This window comes from Etheostoma spectabile, chromosome 18 (assembly GCF_008692095.1).
Source record: "Etheostoma spectabile isolate EspeVRDwgs_2016 chromosome 18, UIUC_Espe_1.0, whole genome shotgun sequence".
In the NCBI taxonomy this organism is placed as follows: domain Eukaryota; kingdom Metazoa; phylum Chordata; class Actinopteri; order Perciformes; family Percidae; genus Etheostoma; species Etheostoma spectabile.
Genome location: NC_045750.1, coordinates 7,751,297 through 7,768,944, shown reverse-complemented (window position 1 = coordinate 7,768,944; position 17,648 = coordinate 7,751,297). Strand labels below are relative to the sequence as shown.

General features: G+C 38.6%; 1 protein-coding gene across 1 annotated transcript in view; it reads left to right on the top strand.

Moving 5' to 3' along the window:
- The window catches only part of rngtt (RNA guanylyltransferase and 5'-phosphatase), an 85,230-nt gene extending 68,044 nt beyond the window's left edge, over window positions 1-17,186 (top strand). Inside the window, exons 14-16 of the mRNA XM_032543264.1 lie at window positions 5,999-6,065; window positions 12,830-12,953; window positions 16,638-17,186. Of these exons, the coding sequence (XP_032399155.1) occupies window positions 5,999-6,065; window positions 12,830-12,953; window positions 16,638-16,804 (358 nt within the window). The 3' untranslated portion in view covers window positions 16,805-17,186. The remainder of the gene's footprint in view (window positions 1-5,998; window positions 6,066-12,829; window positions 12,954-16,637) is intronic.
- Window positions 17,187-17,648: the final 462 nt, after the last annotated feature.

Genomic DNA, 17,648 nt, shown 5'->3' with positions numbered 1-17,648 from the left:
GAAGAACACTACTGCCATTTCATTTTTCTCTTGTTTTATGTTTATCTTCCTCCGCTACATAAATTATTCAGCTCCACTGGTGCTCATCCTCCCGTAGCCCTCACCCTGGTAAACATTAAAAACATTAAAAACAAGTCCATAACTAGAAAAAAACAATCATTTTCTGGAGGTCATTACAACCTGAGGATTGTATTTGAAATAATAACTAGTTGCAAGTAGTCTAGCTTACCAGACGTATCCAGTTTTTAGCAGCGAGGCACCACCGCTTCTTCAGTTGTTAATGAAATGTCATAAAATCCTAATTACACGAATATACAGAGCCGTCTACCGGACATAAGGTGTCTTCCCCCATATGATTGTGTCCAACTAGAACAATGACCCTACAGCAGGACGCGTCTACACCCTAATAGATTTACTGTTTAAAAAAGAATTCCAGGTTAGTGGGAATGCATACCATTAAAAACGTTTTATTTTGTTGCTAAACTGTAAGCCTATGTTAAATGAGGAGTAACGTTAAAGCACCTGTTTCAGGTATGGTATCCTAAGGTACCTACTATTTGCTGGATTTTCCTAAGCTGAGTTCCCTAGCAAATAAGCCAGCGATGTTATTGGTTATATTTTGGTAAAATGTAATGTTAGTAATGACATTAGTGGCGGTCATAGTGAGTGATCATGTGATGTGAGATGCACATTGCATAATGTGTTTTGTATTTGGAATTATTCGTTATTCATTAGCTAGGTGTGATATCTGTAAAGCTGAACAGACTCACAGTTTAGGAACGCTGAAAGATTCTTGCTGAGAGAAAGGGCACTTTGTCCTGGAATGTAATTGTAAGACATATGATGTTTTTGAGAAACTTTTGCAAATGAAGCAAACTGTTGCAAAAAAATGGAATTAAGGTACTCACATAAGTTAAGTTACTGTTGACAACTTTGCGAAGTGTTAATGGTGCCCAGAAGATAATACCTAATAACTTTGGTGATCCCCTGACTTTTCCACTAGCCCCACCCCAGGTCAAAGTAGTTTTTACTAATCTAGTAAAATATCACAACTGTTGGATTGATTTTCACAATGTTGTCTCCAGAGTAGGAATCCTAATGAAGTTGGTCATTCCCTTTCTTTTCATACTAGCGCCACCATGTGGTTGACATTCAAGATATTGACAGATTTCTTGAGAACTATTGGATGGATTGCCATGAAATTTGGTACAGACATTCATGTTCCCCACAGGATGCACTGTAACAACCGGAATTAAAATTTTGAACACATTTTAAAAACAATACTTTGGTTTATGACCAAATACTTGAGGATAAATGAAACTTGTCGTTAGATGAAGGCTAACGACATTCCCATCAGCCTCTGCTACACTTTATTTGATGCCAATTCGCAAATGCTAGCAATGCCAACACGTTAAATGTTAAAGACGAACATGTTACCTTGTAAGCATCAGCATGCCATGTAAGCATTGTAATTGTTAGCATGTTCACGTGCTGACATTCACTTTTATCTCAAAGGAACACACTGTGCTTAGGTGCAGTCTTTTTTCGGTGCAAAGTTTTTTTTTCTGTCAGCACAATGCACCTATCTTTGCTCTGTGTGCTTGTTCTTCAGATCAGTCTTTAACTATTGTCTGAGTGTGAGCAAACCGACTCATAGCAGTGAGCTTTCTGGTCATGCTGCTTTTTTCTCTGAGAGCCAGGTGACCTGTGTGACCTAGTGTCCAAGCTTTGTAGCCATGAGCCTGCCACCATTCACCAGCAACAGACTGAGAGGATTACAACAGGGCACAGTCACTCATCCTACTGCAAAGCCAGCCTGCTAGTCAGCATCTAGACTCCTCCCTGTGTGTGGGAGAACACAGACAATCATTGTTGCCATTTGTTAATGTTCTGATATTTCCCCGAAAGATGAATTTTGCTGGCAGAGGAACACCTAGCAGACTCGGTCTCGGTGTCGGTTTTCAAATCTCTCCTTAGTTACTGTCTGAGAAAGAAAGAGAGAGAGAGATGGACAGACATAAGGAAGCAAAAATTGCTCAGCCCACACATTCGATGCTTGAGCACGTCTTTGTGTACCACTGAGGCACACAGTACACAGCCTTGCAAGTTTTATTATCTTCTCTGAAAGTAACCACAGAGGCAGAAGGTGATTACTATGCAGTGAAAGGAGTGGAGAGGTGGAAAGAACAAAATGGAAAGATGAAGCAATCCCAGAAAGCATGTCAGTGCCCCTCCCGAGTGTGGAATTGAACAGTCTTGAGTATTGTATAGATGACTTTGAATTATGGATGATTTGAGCCAGTATTCTGTGTGAAGAGGTAATGAGTAATGGTTAGATCATCTTGCATTAGGTGTGCAGTGCTTTTGAAGGACCCATAGAAGAATGGTGCCTTTGGATTGGCTTGGATTGACTCTCCAGAGGCCAGAGGACAGGATTCATGTTACTAGTCTTTTTACTCTGTGGATTCAAGTGTCATTACAGCATCCCAATCCATACTTTGTGTAAAGGAACACAGTCAGGTACTTTCACGTGGGACTGTCTGATGTAAAAGCATCAAAGTGAAGTCAACTGCATGTGATCAATGCTTTTATTCTTGACTTGTATTACCGTGAGAATTCATCTCATTTACAAAATTCTACCTGGACAGCCACCAAGATGTGACATTTATGGTTTTGAGTGAAAAGATTAAACCATTATAGAGACTAGGGTTGTGCTGATGAACCATTGTAATCACGCCCCCCACTCTGTCAGACACAGTAATGCTAGTCGCGGGTGCTGGATGGGAAATTGACAACTGCGTCAGTTTTAAACTAGCAAAGACATTTAAATGGAAGCTACTTTTTTTGCCCCCTTACAGTCTCTTCTCTCTCTCTCTCTCTCTCTCTCTCTCTCTCTCTCTCTCTCTCTTCTCTCTCTCTCTCTCTCTCTCTCTCTCTCTCTCTCAGTAGCAGCTCGCTCTACCTAGACTAGCAACGTATCAGCATGCGGTAAGGTCACGCTCTGCGCCCCGGCTTGGCCGCAGTGGTCTCGAGCTAGAGAGAGAAAGTGTTAACGTGGAACGCTATCACACTTTACTTTATCCCCTCATAAAACTAACTTTGTGGACACTACTGTGTGCGTGAATCCATAAGTAAGTCTGATGTCATGTGGGTACGTGGCGATGTTATGTAGGATTTATGAACGTACGTTAGCAACAGTAGGCTAATTCACGAGGGTGCCATTTTATGTGCGAGCTAATATTGCGCAATAGTTCATGTGCGCTGCAAGAGTTATGTTTCTGTTTATTGAATGCATTATTCAGTGCAAATATAACCGAGAATGTAGTTTAATCTCAGTAATGATGGAATATTAGGTTATTACTGTCAAGGCATACGTTCCTCTGTACTGTCGTTACGCAAATCACAGACATCAGATTAAGTACTGAACCGTAGTTAAGTGAAAGTGGGTTCACTTCCCCTACCAGCAGGCGGCAGCAGCATAGCCATGTAAGATTTACAGAAGGCATTTAAATGTATGTCTGATCCTTTCAGAATGTTAACTGTTAGCCCAAAGTTGTAGAATTTTTTTTTTTAATTTATTTATATAATTTATTCACTGGAAATGTGTTGCCTGAACTCCAGCTTACACATTTTGTCTAATTGTTCCACTGTTGAACAGACTTGTTTTTTTCCTGTGTTCACAGTATTTATTAATTAATATTCATTATGTCATAATGGCCACACTTAGCATATTTTATGGTGTTTGAGTTTTTGTTATTGTCAACAAATCCATTAAAATACCAAAACCAACAATGCGTTAGTCCATCGCTCAATATTTAATTGCTTATTTATGTAATGTTTATTTTCATATTGCCAAAATACATTACAAAACAGCACAAAACACAAAAAAACTCAATGAGAAACTTCTGATCATTCAGTATCCCTGGTCCCTCTTTATTATGTGTTATAACTTGAGTGGTTAAGTTGTGTGGGTAAAGAGTTGTAGACACGTATTTATCCTCCAAACAGAAATAGGAGTCACTGAGCTAAAAAAAAAACAGAGCTACCACCATTACTCTCAGACTTCTACCCTGTTTATGGCACTCTATACTAAAAATGAATATATATTGTACTAGTATATTTTAATTTTCATTAAACATTGAGTAAAGTCTGAAAGCAGCTGGGCACTGTGGTTTTTAGCAAGCATTACTCAAACAGGAGAAAAATAGTGCATTTGCTGGGGTCTATTTTCAGCTGCTAATAATACACATTTGCTACACTACTGAGTACTAACGTCATCAAGACAGTATGTACACTGCACATGTTCATGGTAATAAAAAGAACTTTGCAATGCTGTGACTCATTAATGTAATTTGACTAAATTGGAGCGTTTGTCACAGTGGAATAGGCTATATCCAACTTGGATACACAGACAATACTTGTTAGCAGGATCAATTAATTGATAGTTTTGGTCTTTTGATGGAATTTGTTGACACTAACAAAACTATAGAATATAAGCCTCATCCTTAAACTTAGAGAAGAAAAAAAATAAGTGCAGAAAAAAGCACTCTGATACATTCACAGGTGTATTAAGGTAAAGCAGGTTGGCAATATTTGATACACATTTGTCATATTTTACTGTCTTGCTCCGGCCCAGGCAATAGAGCATCCTGGCCACTTCTTTTACACAGTACCTCATATAGATTTTTTTTGACATTAAACAGTTTATTTTTTCAGTATTTTTTTTTTTTTTAATGAATCATTTGACACAACAGAGCCTTTAAGTAATACAGGTCTGATTGCATGCTGTTCAAAGGCTACCGTGACATTTAACAACATCTGGATTGTTAAATAAAAACCCTGCCCTGTGCTGGAGTTTTATTTTCAGCGGCATTTTGGGTTTTATGGTATTTCATGTGAACATAATTTATCTATATGACCCTAACTCAAAGATATGATTCTGCAGTGTTATTTAAGACAGCAGAACTTTCAGGACTTTAAACGTTCAGATTCTGAATGGAATAGCAACTAAGCACCGTGAAACAGCAGAATCTGTTCTTCGGAGGCACTCCGATATATACTCTCATCTGTTTCATTACCAACATTTTATTGATAGCTTTGCTTTAAATAACGTTGCTTTAGAAGACTGAGCCATGATTAGTCCTGCAGGTTTAGGCAAGTGGTATTTGACACAACACGTTAGTCAGAGGTATTATTGGACTCTGTCTTGTGAGGACTTAGCATGTGGCAGTATCCATCACTGCATGGCTATTTGGCTCTCTTAATGTCTACTGCTGCTTCCTTCCTGCATATGTTAGCTATCATTACATAGGAGGGTGCTGGGGTGGATGGGGAGATAGTCTCCGGTTTCTGCTCAAATTGAAATCTCTGAATCAGGTGCATCAGACTACGTAGCCCCACTGTTGTTTAGCTCAATAGCCCTTCATTATTTCCGTTTTAAAAATGGTTAACTAATATGAAACCAGTGCTCGTTCACTCAGTCTTAACAGCATAAATAGTGTCTGGAAATTACAACAGGCATGTCATGGTGTGTGTTTTTGGTAGAGGGAGGCAAGGAGAAATGTGATTAAGACACATGTTGGGCGTGATTTCAATGATGAGACATAAATACTGCCCAGACACATGTTCACGGTGCTGGGAGACGCACATACAAGACTACGGCACGTATAAACACCAATATAGTCCGATAACTGTGCTGAGTGCTCAGTCATTAAACAGACAGATACAATACTGTATTAATCCTTGTGTTCAATCTTTATCATTTAGGTTTTCTACAGATTTATTAATGCCTTGGAATCTGAACGTGCCCATACTGTAGTATTGTCTGTAAGTTTCGAGCACACACAGAGACAGAAGGGCTCAGAGAGGTGTAATCTCACATCTTTGCCGATCTGTTACTAGCTGGAAAAATGGAAGTGGTGTAGAGATTTATTTGCATCGTTACCACTCAGTTATTCTTGTGTTAAGGGTGTTAACCATGATCTTTTTGTCTTTGTAGGCTGCTTCCACAGACTGTCGGCTTGCTCTACGTCGGCAGCTATGACAGGCCCTTTGCAAAGATGAAGGTGAGAAAATAAATGTGTTGCTTTGTTGAATTCTACCTCGTGCCAACAAGCCAAAGCCCCTTGGGCTTTTCCTGCTTACCTTTTTCAAATTTAGTTGTGTTGGAAGTACGCAACTGCCAAGAATAAAAGAAATGCATTTGTTTTGTTTTTTTCTTCATTTGTTACTGTGTGATGTGAAAAAGTTATATTGCTGTTTATTTATTACAAATTTTCCCTGTTTTTATATGATGCATGATGCAACGCTGGCTACCGTACACCTTTTGCTGTACATGTATAGATACAACAGTACCTACATATTGGTTTACTAATTGTTTAAACTAGATGACAGTTTAAACAATTGAGTGATGAAAAGAAGGTTTCCGACAAGCATTAATACAAACAACATTCTTATTATACATTTTCATAACTTAAATGAACTAATCACTCATTATAATCTATAAATAAATATGTAGTAATTCTTATAATTATAACTAGTGCTAAAACAATTAATTGATTACTCAACTACAATGAGAAATCAGAAAAGTAATCTGCATTATTTTGATAATTTATTAATCGATTTTTTCCTAGTAAAATGTTCATTAATTTGTTCCAGCTCTTTGATTGTGAGGATTTGCTGCTTTGCTTTGTCTGATGTGATAGAATTGGTTTGTTTTTAGACTTTTAGTCAGACAAACAGGCTATTGGAAGGGCTATGCTCTGTGATATGCTGTACTGCAGAGAGGCATTTGTCAGCTGCACTTAACACAGTGAGACTGCTTTCAATGATTTCCCTGTTAGACATCATTGATAGACTGCTTTGTATTATATGGATTCATGCACATCATCAGACCTTTTGACCTGCAGTAACACAGACTCAAGTCAGGTGCACTTCACAGGAACTAGCCCCTCATCATCATTAGGCTATTATGGGAATTCACTAATGTGGGGTGGAGAACAGCTTGAGGAGTAACATGAAAGAATTATTACATTTTGTTCTATAATTTCTATTTTTATGCAAATGTCTATAAAGCTATTATGCTATATGGAAATGTGCCACTTTGACTAAATGATTCTTATGGAAGTGTGTAGGCCTTCCAATAGTCACAGTCATGCTTTAGAAGCACAGTAAATGAGTGTTTCCTTTCCCTCTGGCGCTGTTACTGGTATTGCCAGATTCCCATGTATCAGCCCTTGGCTCTGGATCTGAACAAGGTTCTCTGTTTACTCTTCTCAAGGAGACAGAGCAGCAGCCCTGGGGTCATCTTCTGTCTGCTTTGATGTTGCTTTTTTTGTGGTGAAATGTGTTTTACAGTCAGTCCAAGTGTGAATATGCTTGAAAGTTGTAATTACATGCCAGAACAAGACACATGACTTGTGTGTTTGTTTGAAGCCGTCTGTGCACCACCAGAAAATAGTTTTTATATTCATTGCCTTGCCCATGGGCATGTTAGTACAGTAATGTCGATGTGTCGATTAGATGTAATTTGGGCCACATCCAGGCTCATTTGAAAGCATCGGGCTGGAAAAAAAGAACCCAACTTTTTCCTAATCTTTCCTCGACTCGTCCTAATTTTCATGAAAACCTTTTTTATTGGCTTGATTCTTACAAATTAGCTGCTGGGAATTGCTAAAATGAATTTTGGAAGCGAGCTTTCATGATGACTCATCAGATCAGCCTTTCGAAAAGAGCAAATATTGTGAAAGAGCAGCAATCTGAAAACATTTTGTGTAACCACTATAGGTTGATGAGTGTTTATTACAAAGAGCTATTTATGAATTAATGTATGTTGAAGATACAGTTGTAAATATGTGTAGATGCAAGCTTTATGAATTACATGTCCATTGTATCTCCTCAGATCCAATTACGTAATAACAGAAATTCAGCCTTCTTTTGTTTATCACCTTTATTAGGTTGCAACTGAAGTTCTTTCCACTACATATACAGTGGGGTTTGAAAGTTTGGGAACCCCAGGTTAAAATGCATCAAAACAAGAGATTATGAAGCTTACAAAAGTACTTCCAGTTCCGTTCTTTGAGAGTTCTGGGCTGTCTGTCACGCACTTCTCTTTTCTATCCATAGATTTTCAATTAAGTTGAGGTCAGGAGATTGTGAAGGCCATGGCAAAACCTTCAATTTAAGCCTTTTGATGTAATCCACTGTGGATTTTGAGGTGTGTTTAGGATCATTATCCATTTGTAGACGCCATCCTCTCTTTAACTTCAGCTTTTTCACAGATGGCATCAAGTTAGCAGCCAAAATTTGCTAAAATTTTATTGAATCCATTTTTCCTTCTACTTGTGAAATGGTCCCTGTGCCACTGGCTGCAATACAACCCCAAAGCATGATTGATCCACCCCCATGCTTAACAATTGGACAGAGGTTCTTTTCATTAAATTCTGTGCCCTTTTATCTCCAAACGTACCTTTGCTCATTCCTTCCAAAAAGTTCTATTTTAACCTCATCGGTCCACAGAACCTGTTTCCACAATGCATCAGGCTTGTCTATATGTTCCTTTGCAAACTTCAAATGCTGATTTTTGTATTGAGGACGAGGTTTTCTTCTGACGACTCTTCCATAAAGACCATGTTTGTACAAGTATCTATTTATAGTGGAATGGTGTACCACAACTCCAGTGTCTGCTAGGTCTTTCTGGATGGATTGTGCAGTCAAACGTGGGTTTGGACTTGCTTTTTTCACAATCCCGCAAGCTGTTCTGTCTGATATTTTGTAAGGGAAGGGGTAAGACAGAGAAAATGAGATTCATCCCTAAACTAATATTTTAGCATTTTCAAAAATTAATTAATTCAGGTGGTGTCTGTACATTAGATATGAAGCCACATACAGCAGCTGCTTAGCTTTAGCACAAAGACTTAAACAGGGAAACGGCTATTCTGGCTCTTTGTTACCTTTGGACAGAGCCAGACTATATGTCTCCGGTTGTTTCCAGTCTTTGTGCTAAGCTTATTGCCTCATTGGACCTGTTATAAGCCATGTCCCCTTTTGAGATCGCAGCGACTACCTTGAGTACAATGTTATCAAACCAATAGAATTGTATTGTATAGTATTGCTATTGATTCCCCATTTAGTATTACTTTCACTGCTTCATGGAGTCTGCTCCCTGTGGAGATCTATATTCGGCCTTCTGAGTACATCTCATTAATCATAAAAATTTCTATGGTGCCTGGCAGACCTAGTCAGCAGAGACTGAGATAAGAGCAGTTCTCTGTCACAGACTAGCTGCTTTGATGAAGCTGTGATAGTTTGGCAGTGTGCACCTGAGAACAAGTATTTTGCTGTTTGAACGGCAATTAAAGGATTTGAATAGCTTCTCATTTTCTGATCATTTATCAAGGTTTGTTTCCCCACAGCTTTTTGTAAATTACTTGAAATGTGGGATTAAGAAAAATGAGTACTGTCAGACTAATTGAACGCACTTTCAACAGAAAACCGTCAATCATGCTGCACGACAGAAACTAATCATTTAGAAGTTTGGGAGGTAAAAACACAATTATCTGGCTAGTTAATTTATTTTTTTAACTTGTCAAACCTGACAATGTACACCCTCATTTGCCTCAGTTACACATTATTTGCTTGTTTTTCTATTGGGAAATCTCCTCAGGTCTACTTTGACAGTCAATCTGAACACTGACATTGTAATATGGGTTGATAATGAGTTTCTGAGTTCTTGTGCTGCCATGTACTCTCTGACCCAGCAATTTAGGGCTACACAGGGCTGTAAATGAACCTAATGATTACCTTGTAGCTAATAGAACATGTGAGGTGAATATTTTAGCTTTACTATTCAAACAGTTTGCTGAGTCACTCAGTTGAGTTGTGTATCTTTTAGCCGGAGCTGCTTTAATATACAGAAGACATCTAATGTATCCTGTTTGAAAGCATATTAAAGATTGAACATTTGTTTCGATACAGTCCATCACCTATGAGGAAGTTTGCTCATGTTCCTACTTTTGCATCTTATATCTACTCCTTACTTATATATTCTTCCATCCAATTTCACGTTATTAAAATGGACCCAGGTTCTGCCCAACGCAGAGCCACAAGCCAGTTCTGATTAAGTCTCGAAATAAAAGAAAAGCGGGGTCAGTTGAAAAGCAATATAGAGGGAAACAAAGCAGCTTTGCAAGAAAATCCCAAACTTTGAGTCTTTGCTCATGTCACTATCTCTAGAAAACTCCTGTAATAAACTATAGCACAATGTATAATTACAGCTGTCCCCACAGATCCCGGTATTTTGATAAAGAAGCAGGTTGACTGTCGTGTTGTGCACAGACTAGTAAAAGGTCATATATGTCCAGTAGTCTGTAGCTGTTTGCTTTCGTTTCTGCTTGACTGCATTATTCAGAATAGCCGTATTTGTTTAGTGTCAGGGATGAAAACTCAGTGCTGTTGTCCTGACTTAGGGTGAGATTATCAGAAGACACAGTAGCTTGTACTGTTAATTAACGCGGTGCAACTGCATTTATAATTAATATGTTGAATCTAGAAAGTGACTTAAGCGTTTTAAAGTCATGAGCTTGTGCTTAAAGGAAATAACTTGACATTTTGGGACTTATTGGCTTTCTTACAGAAATGTGAAGATCAATAACTTGTGTGTGTGTGTGTATATGAAACTCACATCTCTTAAAAGGAAGTAAATTATTAAAAAAGATTCACACAACAAAAAAGATGACTGGCAGCACTGTCTTTCTCTCTTGTTGGTGTTGTTTGTAGTATCTCAATCAGATTAAATATTGGAACAGGAAGGCATAATGACAGATCTCTGCAACACTGGCTGCTAAGGAGTTTGACTGCCAAAGTCCCTGATAACTGGTGGCACACATGTGCAGCCATAATGAGACGGATTTGGATGGATTAAGCACCAAGTGGTGATGGAAAATGGCAGCCAACATGTCACCCTTCACCAGCAGGAAGAGATCCCAGTCTGTAGCAGAGCATCCTGCCCGCCTGTACTGCCCTTCACAGTTCTCAGGCAGCTTGTTGTGTCGAGCTTTAGGAAAGCTTTGTGAGTCTGTCTCTCCTTTAGTCCATCTGTTCTTCTCAGAAATCTTTTGATTTACAGTTAGTCTTATATTGTGTCGTTTGTCTTTAAACGGAGATCAAAGAAAAATTTAGTTGAGGAAAAATTAGAGTTTTGAAATTATGACTAATTAGGCATTCCCGTGAGTTATTTTTCAAGATCTTAATCTGAAATCCAAAAACTAGCATATCTCTCTGTCTTGCTTCCTCTCACACTTTCTTTGCGTCCTGTGTGATTTCGACCCCCCACTGTTAGCCCAGCTGCCCCACACTCCAGGATCACACAAGCTCCTACTTTGTATTTTATCGTTTGCCAAACGCCGCTGTTTTCCTGGCACTGACGGTGTCTGACAGTGAGGATCACACTAACCCCTGGAGGTCAGCCTCTTTGTCTCTCGAGTCTCCGCTGGGCTGCTTGTTTGATCTATAAAATGTCAGAAAATGGTGGAAAATGACAAAGCCCAAGATGATGTCCTCAAATGTCTTGTTTTGTCCACAACTCAAAGATATTCAGTTTACTGAAGAAACTAGAAATATTTACTTTTTTTTTTTTTTTACAATGGCTCAAACTGATTAATCTATTATCAAAATAATTGGCAATTAATTTAATAGTTTACAACTAATCGATTTGATTATTCTTTGCAGCTAGTCTTCACACAACCTTTCAGCACAATAAATATCTCTGCGAGGTGAAGGTGAAAGAAGCACTTCGTAATGCCTCATGTGACCATATTGTTTTCTGTCAAAGCCAACTGTTATTTCAGCTGCACTTGTGTTGTGTTTTATAAAATCCGCTCAGTGAGACTCAGTCCCTCGACAAATAAACACAAATGCTCAAATGTCTTCTTTGACTCATGCTTGATCTTCAGTATCGTGTGCAAGTTTCATATCCTTCAACTATGTTACAGTGTGCTCAGTACTTAGAGTTGATTTTGTTTTCAAAGCAGAATATGATGTAATAAGTCAGTGATCCTGTGTAGCTCAGTAGGAGGAGCAGCAGCAGCAACTGTTGCACGGCTTTGTTGAGGGCGGTATCATAGCGATACAGACACACTCACTATCTCTCTGTATTTATGTAGAATCACACCAGTTTGGGCTCAAATTCTAAAGAAGAGTAATTTAAGTTATTTAAAATAAGATACCTGTTAAATTCTATCAAGAATATGAATATTGAAATCTTCTCAGACAGACACCAGGGAGCACGCAACTAATTAATCAATTAATTAATCAATTCTCATTTCTAGGATTTGGTTTAAATGGAGCATCTTGGCCTACACACACTAAACCGGAATATTATTCTGTTTTGTCATTGTCGTAATGTTATATATGTAATGTTATCTTTAATAGAATATTCTTTGGTACAGTGCAAGAAAGTTCATTCTTCATTATTCCATTGCTTATTTAGGTAAAATGTGTATTAAGGTCTTTTTAAGCAATGCCCTGAGTTCATTTCCAGGAAAGATATACAAACAAACAATAAAATATAGAAAAACTGCTACTAAAAGTATTCAAAGGTAAGTAGTAATCACAAAAGGGAAGATGATAACTTGCAACATAATGTCGTCATGTTTGAAACAGCTGCAGTCGCTTGTGCAAATCATTGTGAGCTGTCATTCATAAATGCAGCAGCATGTCTCTCAAAAAGAAATTAGAGGGTTTATAATTTGCTTGAGCAATGGTGACAGCAAGAAGAAAATAAAATGACACTGGTGTCATTCACTGTGTCCTTTCATCTTTGTCTTCACAGGCCACTAAAGAGCTAAAACAGTACGACAACAAGATCATTGAGTGCACCTTTGCCAATAACACCTGGGTGTTCATGAGGCAGCGGGTGGACAAGAGCTTCCCCAACTCCTACGATACAGCGATGGGTGAGACTTTGTCCTTCTCTGTCTGACAGTTATTTATATTTAATATCTCACTGTCTCCTCCATCTGAGGGAATAACAACCAGTCAGCGTGCATGAGTGTGTGGAGGGGCAGATGTTCTACGATGTACTCTGCGTTTGCAGACTGTCCAGCCATGTATTTAGTGCCCACAATGCTCTTTTTAGTGATTTGGGACACAATGTTTTGTTTATCTCTTTACTTTGAATAGATAAAAACAACATTTTGCTGCAAAATCAAGAATTGCAACACGATTTTATATAAGATGCTTAGCTGTTGTATTTTAAAGCTACACTCATCCGTATTTTTATATCAACAGTTGGTATGGAAATGGGCCACTTGCAGTAACAAATCCATAAAGAATTATCCCCTGACTCTTCAGTTCCCCTTAGCCCTACGGAGCATCTTGCAGCTCATTGTTGAAGTTTTACGGCCCACCACTTAACTGTTTTGGTTCACTCTCAATGTTCTCATGCTCTGGTTTCCTGAAAAAGCTCTGATAAACCAACAGTACACCGCCTGCTCAGCAGCAAACAGACAACGTTGGCAACTAGCTGGTAAACATAGTGGATCATTTAGCAGCTAAAGTGCCAGGCATTTCCCTCAAGAGCTGGCGGAGACCAAAACAGAGCTACAATGATAGTGAATATCCAACTTGCATTTGTCGGGGGGGGCCCAAAACCCAACTTCTAATGAATGCTGTCGGCTGGTTGTGTAAGCAACTGTTTACTAACCTGTTCACCATGTGTAGAAAAGGCCCCAAGTTATGTTAATGTTGCTGTTATTTAGTACAGTTGACCATATGGTATTTTTTCACGTTTACTCCCGTTTATTAAGTGCTTGTCACGTGGTAGCCAAAGAGCGTGCTGGTTTGTATATTATAGTTGACGTCACACAGTTAATAAGCAGTATGATAGTTTGTCGGTCAGTTGGATTGTAGTTGTGAGCAGAACCTTTCTGCGTAAATGAGAAGAATATCCCTTCCACACACACACACACACACACACACACAAGAAAAAAGAAGAAATAAACAGAACGAGAACCCTCTCTCAGCTCTTCATTTCATACTCTGGAATATTTGGCCTTAAGTGGTGTTCTGGCCAACACACCTGAGAGAACCTGGTGATAAACCCAGAACTAGCATCTAGGCCGATATTCTTGACCAAATACCTCAATGTCGATATTGCGACAATATTTTATGGTTGACTGTGGTGCTTTAACAAAATGTTATTTACACAATGAGATTTTTGATCAATATTCTCCAGAAATGATTTAATGACTTAGGGGGTAAAGTGAAACAATGGAACAGCTAGAACAGTCTGGTAAGTTTAGAAAATGACATAATTATACAGCTTGTAAAACAGGTAAAGACAATACTTACCATATTACGATAGATCTAAAATCTAAGACGATATCTAGTGTCATATTGCAATATCAATACAACATCCATATATTGCGCAGCTCTACGTCCAGCCATTATTATTATTAAAATTAAATATTATAGCAGATATAAATAGTTCTTAGATCCAGCTTGTCATTATTCTGCCTGATTTTCTTTCAGGGTTTTTATAAAACCTTTAGATTTTTTTTTTTTAGAAGTTGTATGTATGTATGTATGTTGATATACTGAAAGATAATGTTATTATATTGAAAGATTATCTTTAATCTTTTAAAGATCATGGTCTTCAGCCTATGTAGTAGCTGAGCTGTACTTCATCCCAAAACAACTCATTTTAGTTTCACTGTTCATCTTCTCGGATTCTCAAATGGTCCAACATGTATTACACAGCTATAAGCTTCTTGAAAAAACAAATAGAGGAAATCAAAGAGAGAATAAGACTGATAACAAAAACAAAAATAATGGTTTACTACAGTAATACACCTTATTTGTGTGTAGCACCAGTGCTGGACATGGTGGCACATAAAAGTACAAATTGAAGCAATAAAAACGAGAAGCACAAGCGAGAGAAAATACATTTAAAGACTGAATTGAATTAATCGAAGAATATAGAAAAGATTGTCCTGAATTATTGAGTTTAGAACCTCAGGCAGGCTGTTTTGCAGCTTTGGAGCCCTTTTATCTAAAATCCAGACAGATAACATTGCATTTCTCCTCAAGCTGACAACAACACTGTGTTCTATTTAAAAACACACTTGGTCATGGTCATGAATGCTCTGATATGATGTTATCATAGGAGTTTACCACAGTTGCTATGCCTGACAAGCTTTGCATTCTAGAATGTTTACAGTGACTATGGTGGCAGACATAGATATATGCCACATCTATTGTCTTATGTCTATTAGGGTGGGGGGAAAAATGGATTCTTTGATGCATATTTATTTAAAAGTAACTGTCTCCAGACATGTACAAATCAGAAAACGGAGTGACTTAAAGATTATGGAATAATGGGTTAACCCCTAACAACTTAGGCAAGAGTGCAGGAAAAAAAAAGGCCCAAAGGAGAAAAAAAAATATTTGTATATATACACATGATCAAATAAGACCTGCATAAAATAATTAGGCAAAACAAAAAAAGGCTGTTAATCTACGTTATCACATTACATCTGACCAGCTCATGTTTCATGTTCTAAGAAGCCAATTCTCCACCTTTAAACATGAATGATTCTCTGAAGATTACTTTCAGAGAAGGTGACTTTCATAAGCATCTTTAAGGCTTAAGCCTGGAATGACTACAAAAGAAAAACCTCAGTAGACAAAAATTTCATTAAACGTGTGTGTGTAAATACCGTATATGTCAAAATCTAACAAACTCAGATTTATATGTGTATAATTTTTTTAATCGTTCATTGAAATGTACATAAAAAAAATTGTTGCATGGAGATTTATCGAGATTTGTTGGCATTTTTGTTGGTTCTATCAATCAACAGTAGTAGCACATGTGGCCAGGTTGGCTCAGTGGTAGAGCAGGCGCACATGTACTGAGAGGTTTATCCCTCAACGCAGAGGTCCAGGGTTTGAAACCGACCTGTAAACCCCCCCCCCCTTCTCATCTTACTGTCCTGTCAAAAATTAAAGCCGGAAACCCCCAAAAATAATCAAAAAAAAAAAAAAGTAGTAGTACATTTTGAAACAATTGGTCCTCTATTTCAGACTTTTAGCTTGCAACCATTGTTTTTGCCCAGCAGAAATGACAATTGTTGTGATTTTAGCAGTTGTAGCTAGCTAGCTAATTTCACCAACTTTCTGAGTTTCATTGTTATAAATCCCACTGCTTTTCTTAGCAAGACAGTTCAGGAATACTACACAATGAATATTTCAGTCCTGAACGGGCCTTTTTCCAACACCAGCTGTAAAAAATAAACACAATGTAATATAGTTGATATGCTTTTATTCTTTGAAGTGGTTACTTCTGTAGGTAGTAAACTAGCTGGCCGAGCATGCTAACATTTGCAGCTTACATTAGAACAAAAACAACACATTGTTGCTATTGAATTTTTTTATTTTATTTTTTAAAGGACCAAAATAATGACGCCCCCTTTCAGACTCGAATGTCAAGAATTTCTTATTTATTTGTAAAATGTATTTTTTTGCCTGTTCTAAAATAAATAAAATATAAGTTGACTGTGTTCCAGGCTGCTGCAGACACCTGTCACCACAGCGGTAGTAACGTCCTTACTTCCTCCTGTGTTTGTTGTTTCTCTCCCCAGCTGTGTGTAAGAGCATCCAGGAGCCCGTCACGAAGGAAATCCTCTTGGAGTACGTGGACCGCTGTACTCAAGGAGTCCAAGCCCAGAACCGGAAACACCCACCAGACCCAGACTCTGAGCTAATGCCCCCTCCTCCTCCAAAGAGACCCAACCGGGCCATCCCATAGCCCACAGCTGGGCTCTCCGGACATCTACGTCACCAGCCACACCCCCCTACAGAAAACGGACATTTCAAGGCTTTCTTACCCTCAGCACACTTGCTTTATCAGCCTGTACATGTAAAGACTCCAGAAACCTTTGATTGACTGCCTCAACGTCATAAATTTACCTTGTAGACTTATTTGTAGCTTTAATTGCTGGTGTTCTTATTAAAATGAAAAACATGATGCTTAGTTTTTTTCCTATTTATCTTTTTTAAAGTCTGAGCTATTTATCAACAGGGACATTGTTATGGCTACAAAATAACACCAGACAATGCAGACCTTGTTTATGTTTTGTCAACTAGTTCCTTATTTGTAATGAAAGAGGAGTAAACATCATCAACCCTCAGTCTGCTGTCTGAATGCAGTGTTTCCCACACACGGACTAACACGCATTCGTTAAGCTGCATTTCCTTTCCCTGCTCTCCTCCGTCTCGTCACAGTACACACAGCCCCTCCCCTCCGTGCACACAGCAGCTGCCACCATGAAAACAGTGTTGCCCACTTTGCAACTAGCAACTTTTCAGACCCCCTTAGCAACTTTTTGGGCACAAAAGCGACTAGCGACAAATCTGGCAACTTTCGGTAAAAAACTCGGCCGGTATTGTCCAGTGAGCCCGCGTGGTATTTCTCTCCTGTGTCGGCCAAAACCGACTCCTCCCTCTGAATCTGTTTTGTGAGGAACAGCCCCTCTAATCCCCGTGTGCGCAGGCGGGTAGAAAGGGGAGCAGAGCTACCGGTGTAGGTAGGAGAGACAACGGAACACGACGGTGAGACAGCGGAGGACGCCGCTGAGCTGGCCCGGCCCGGG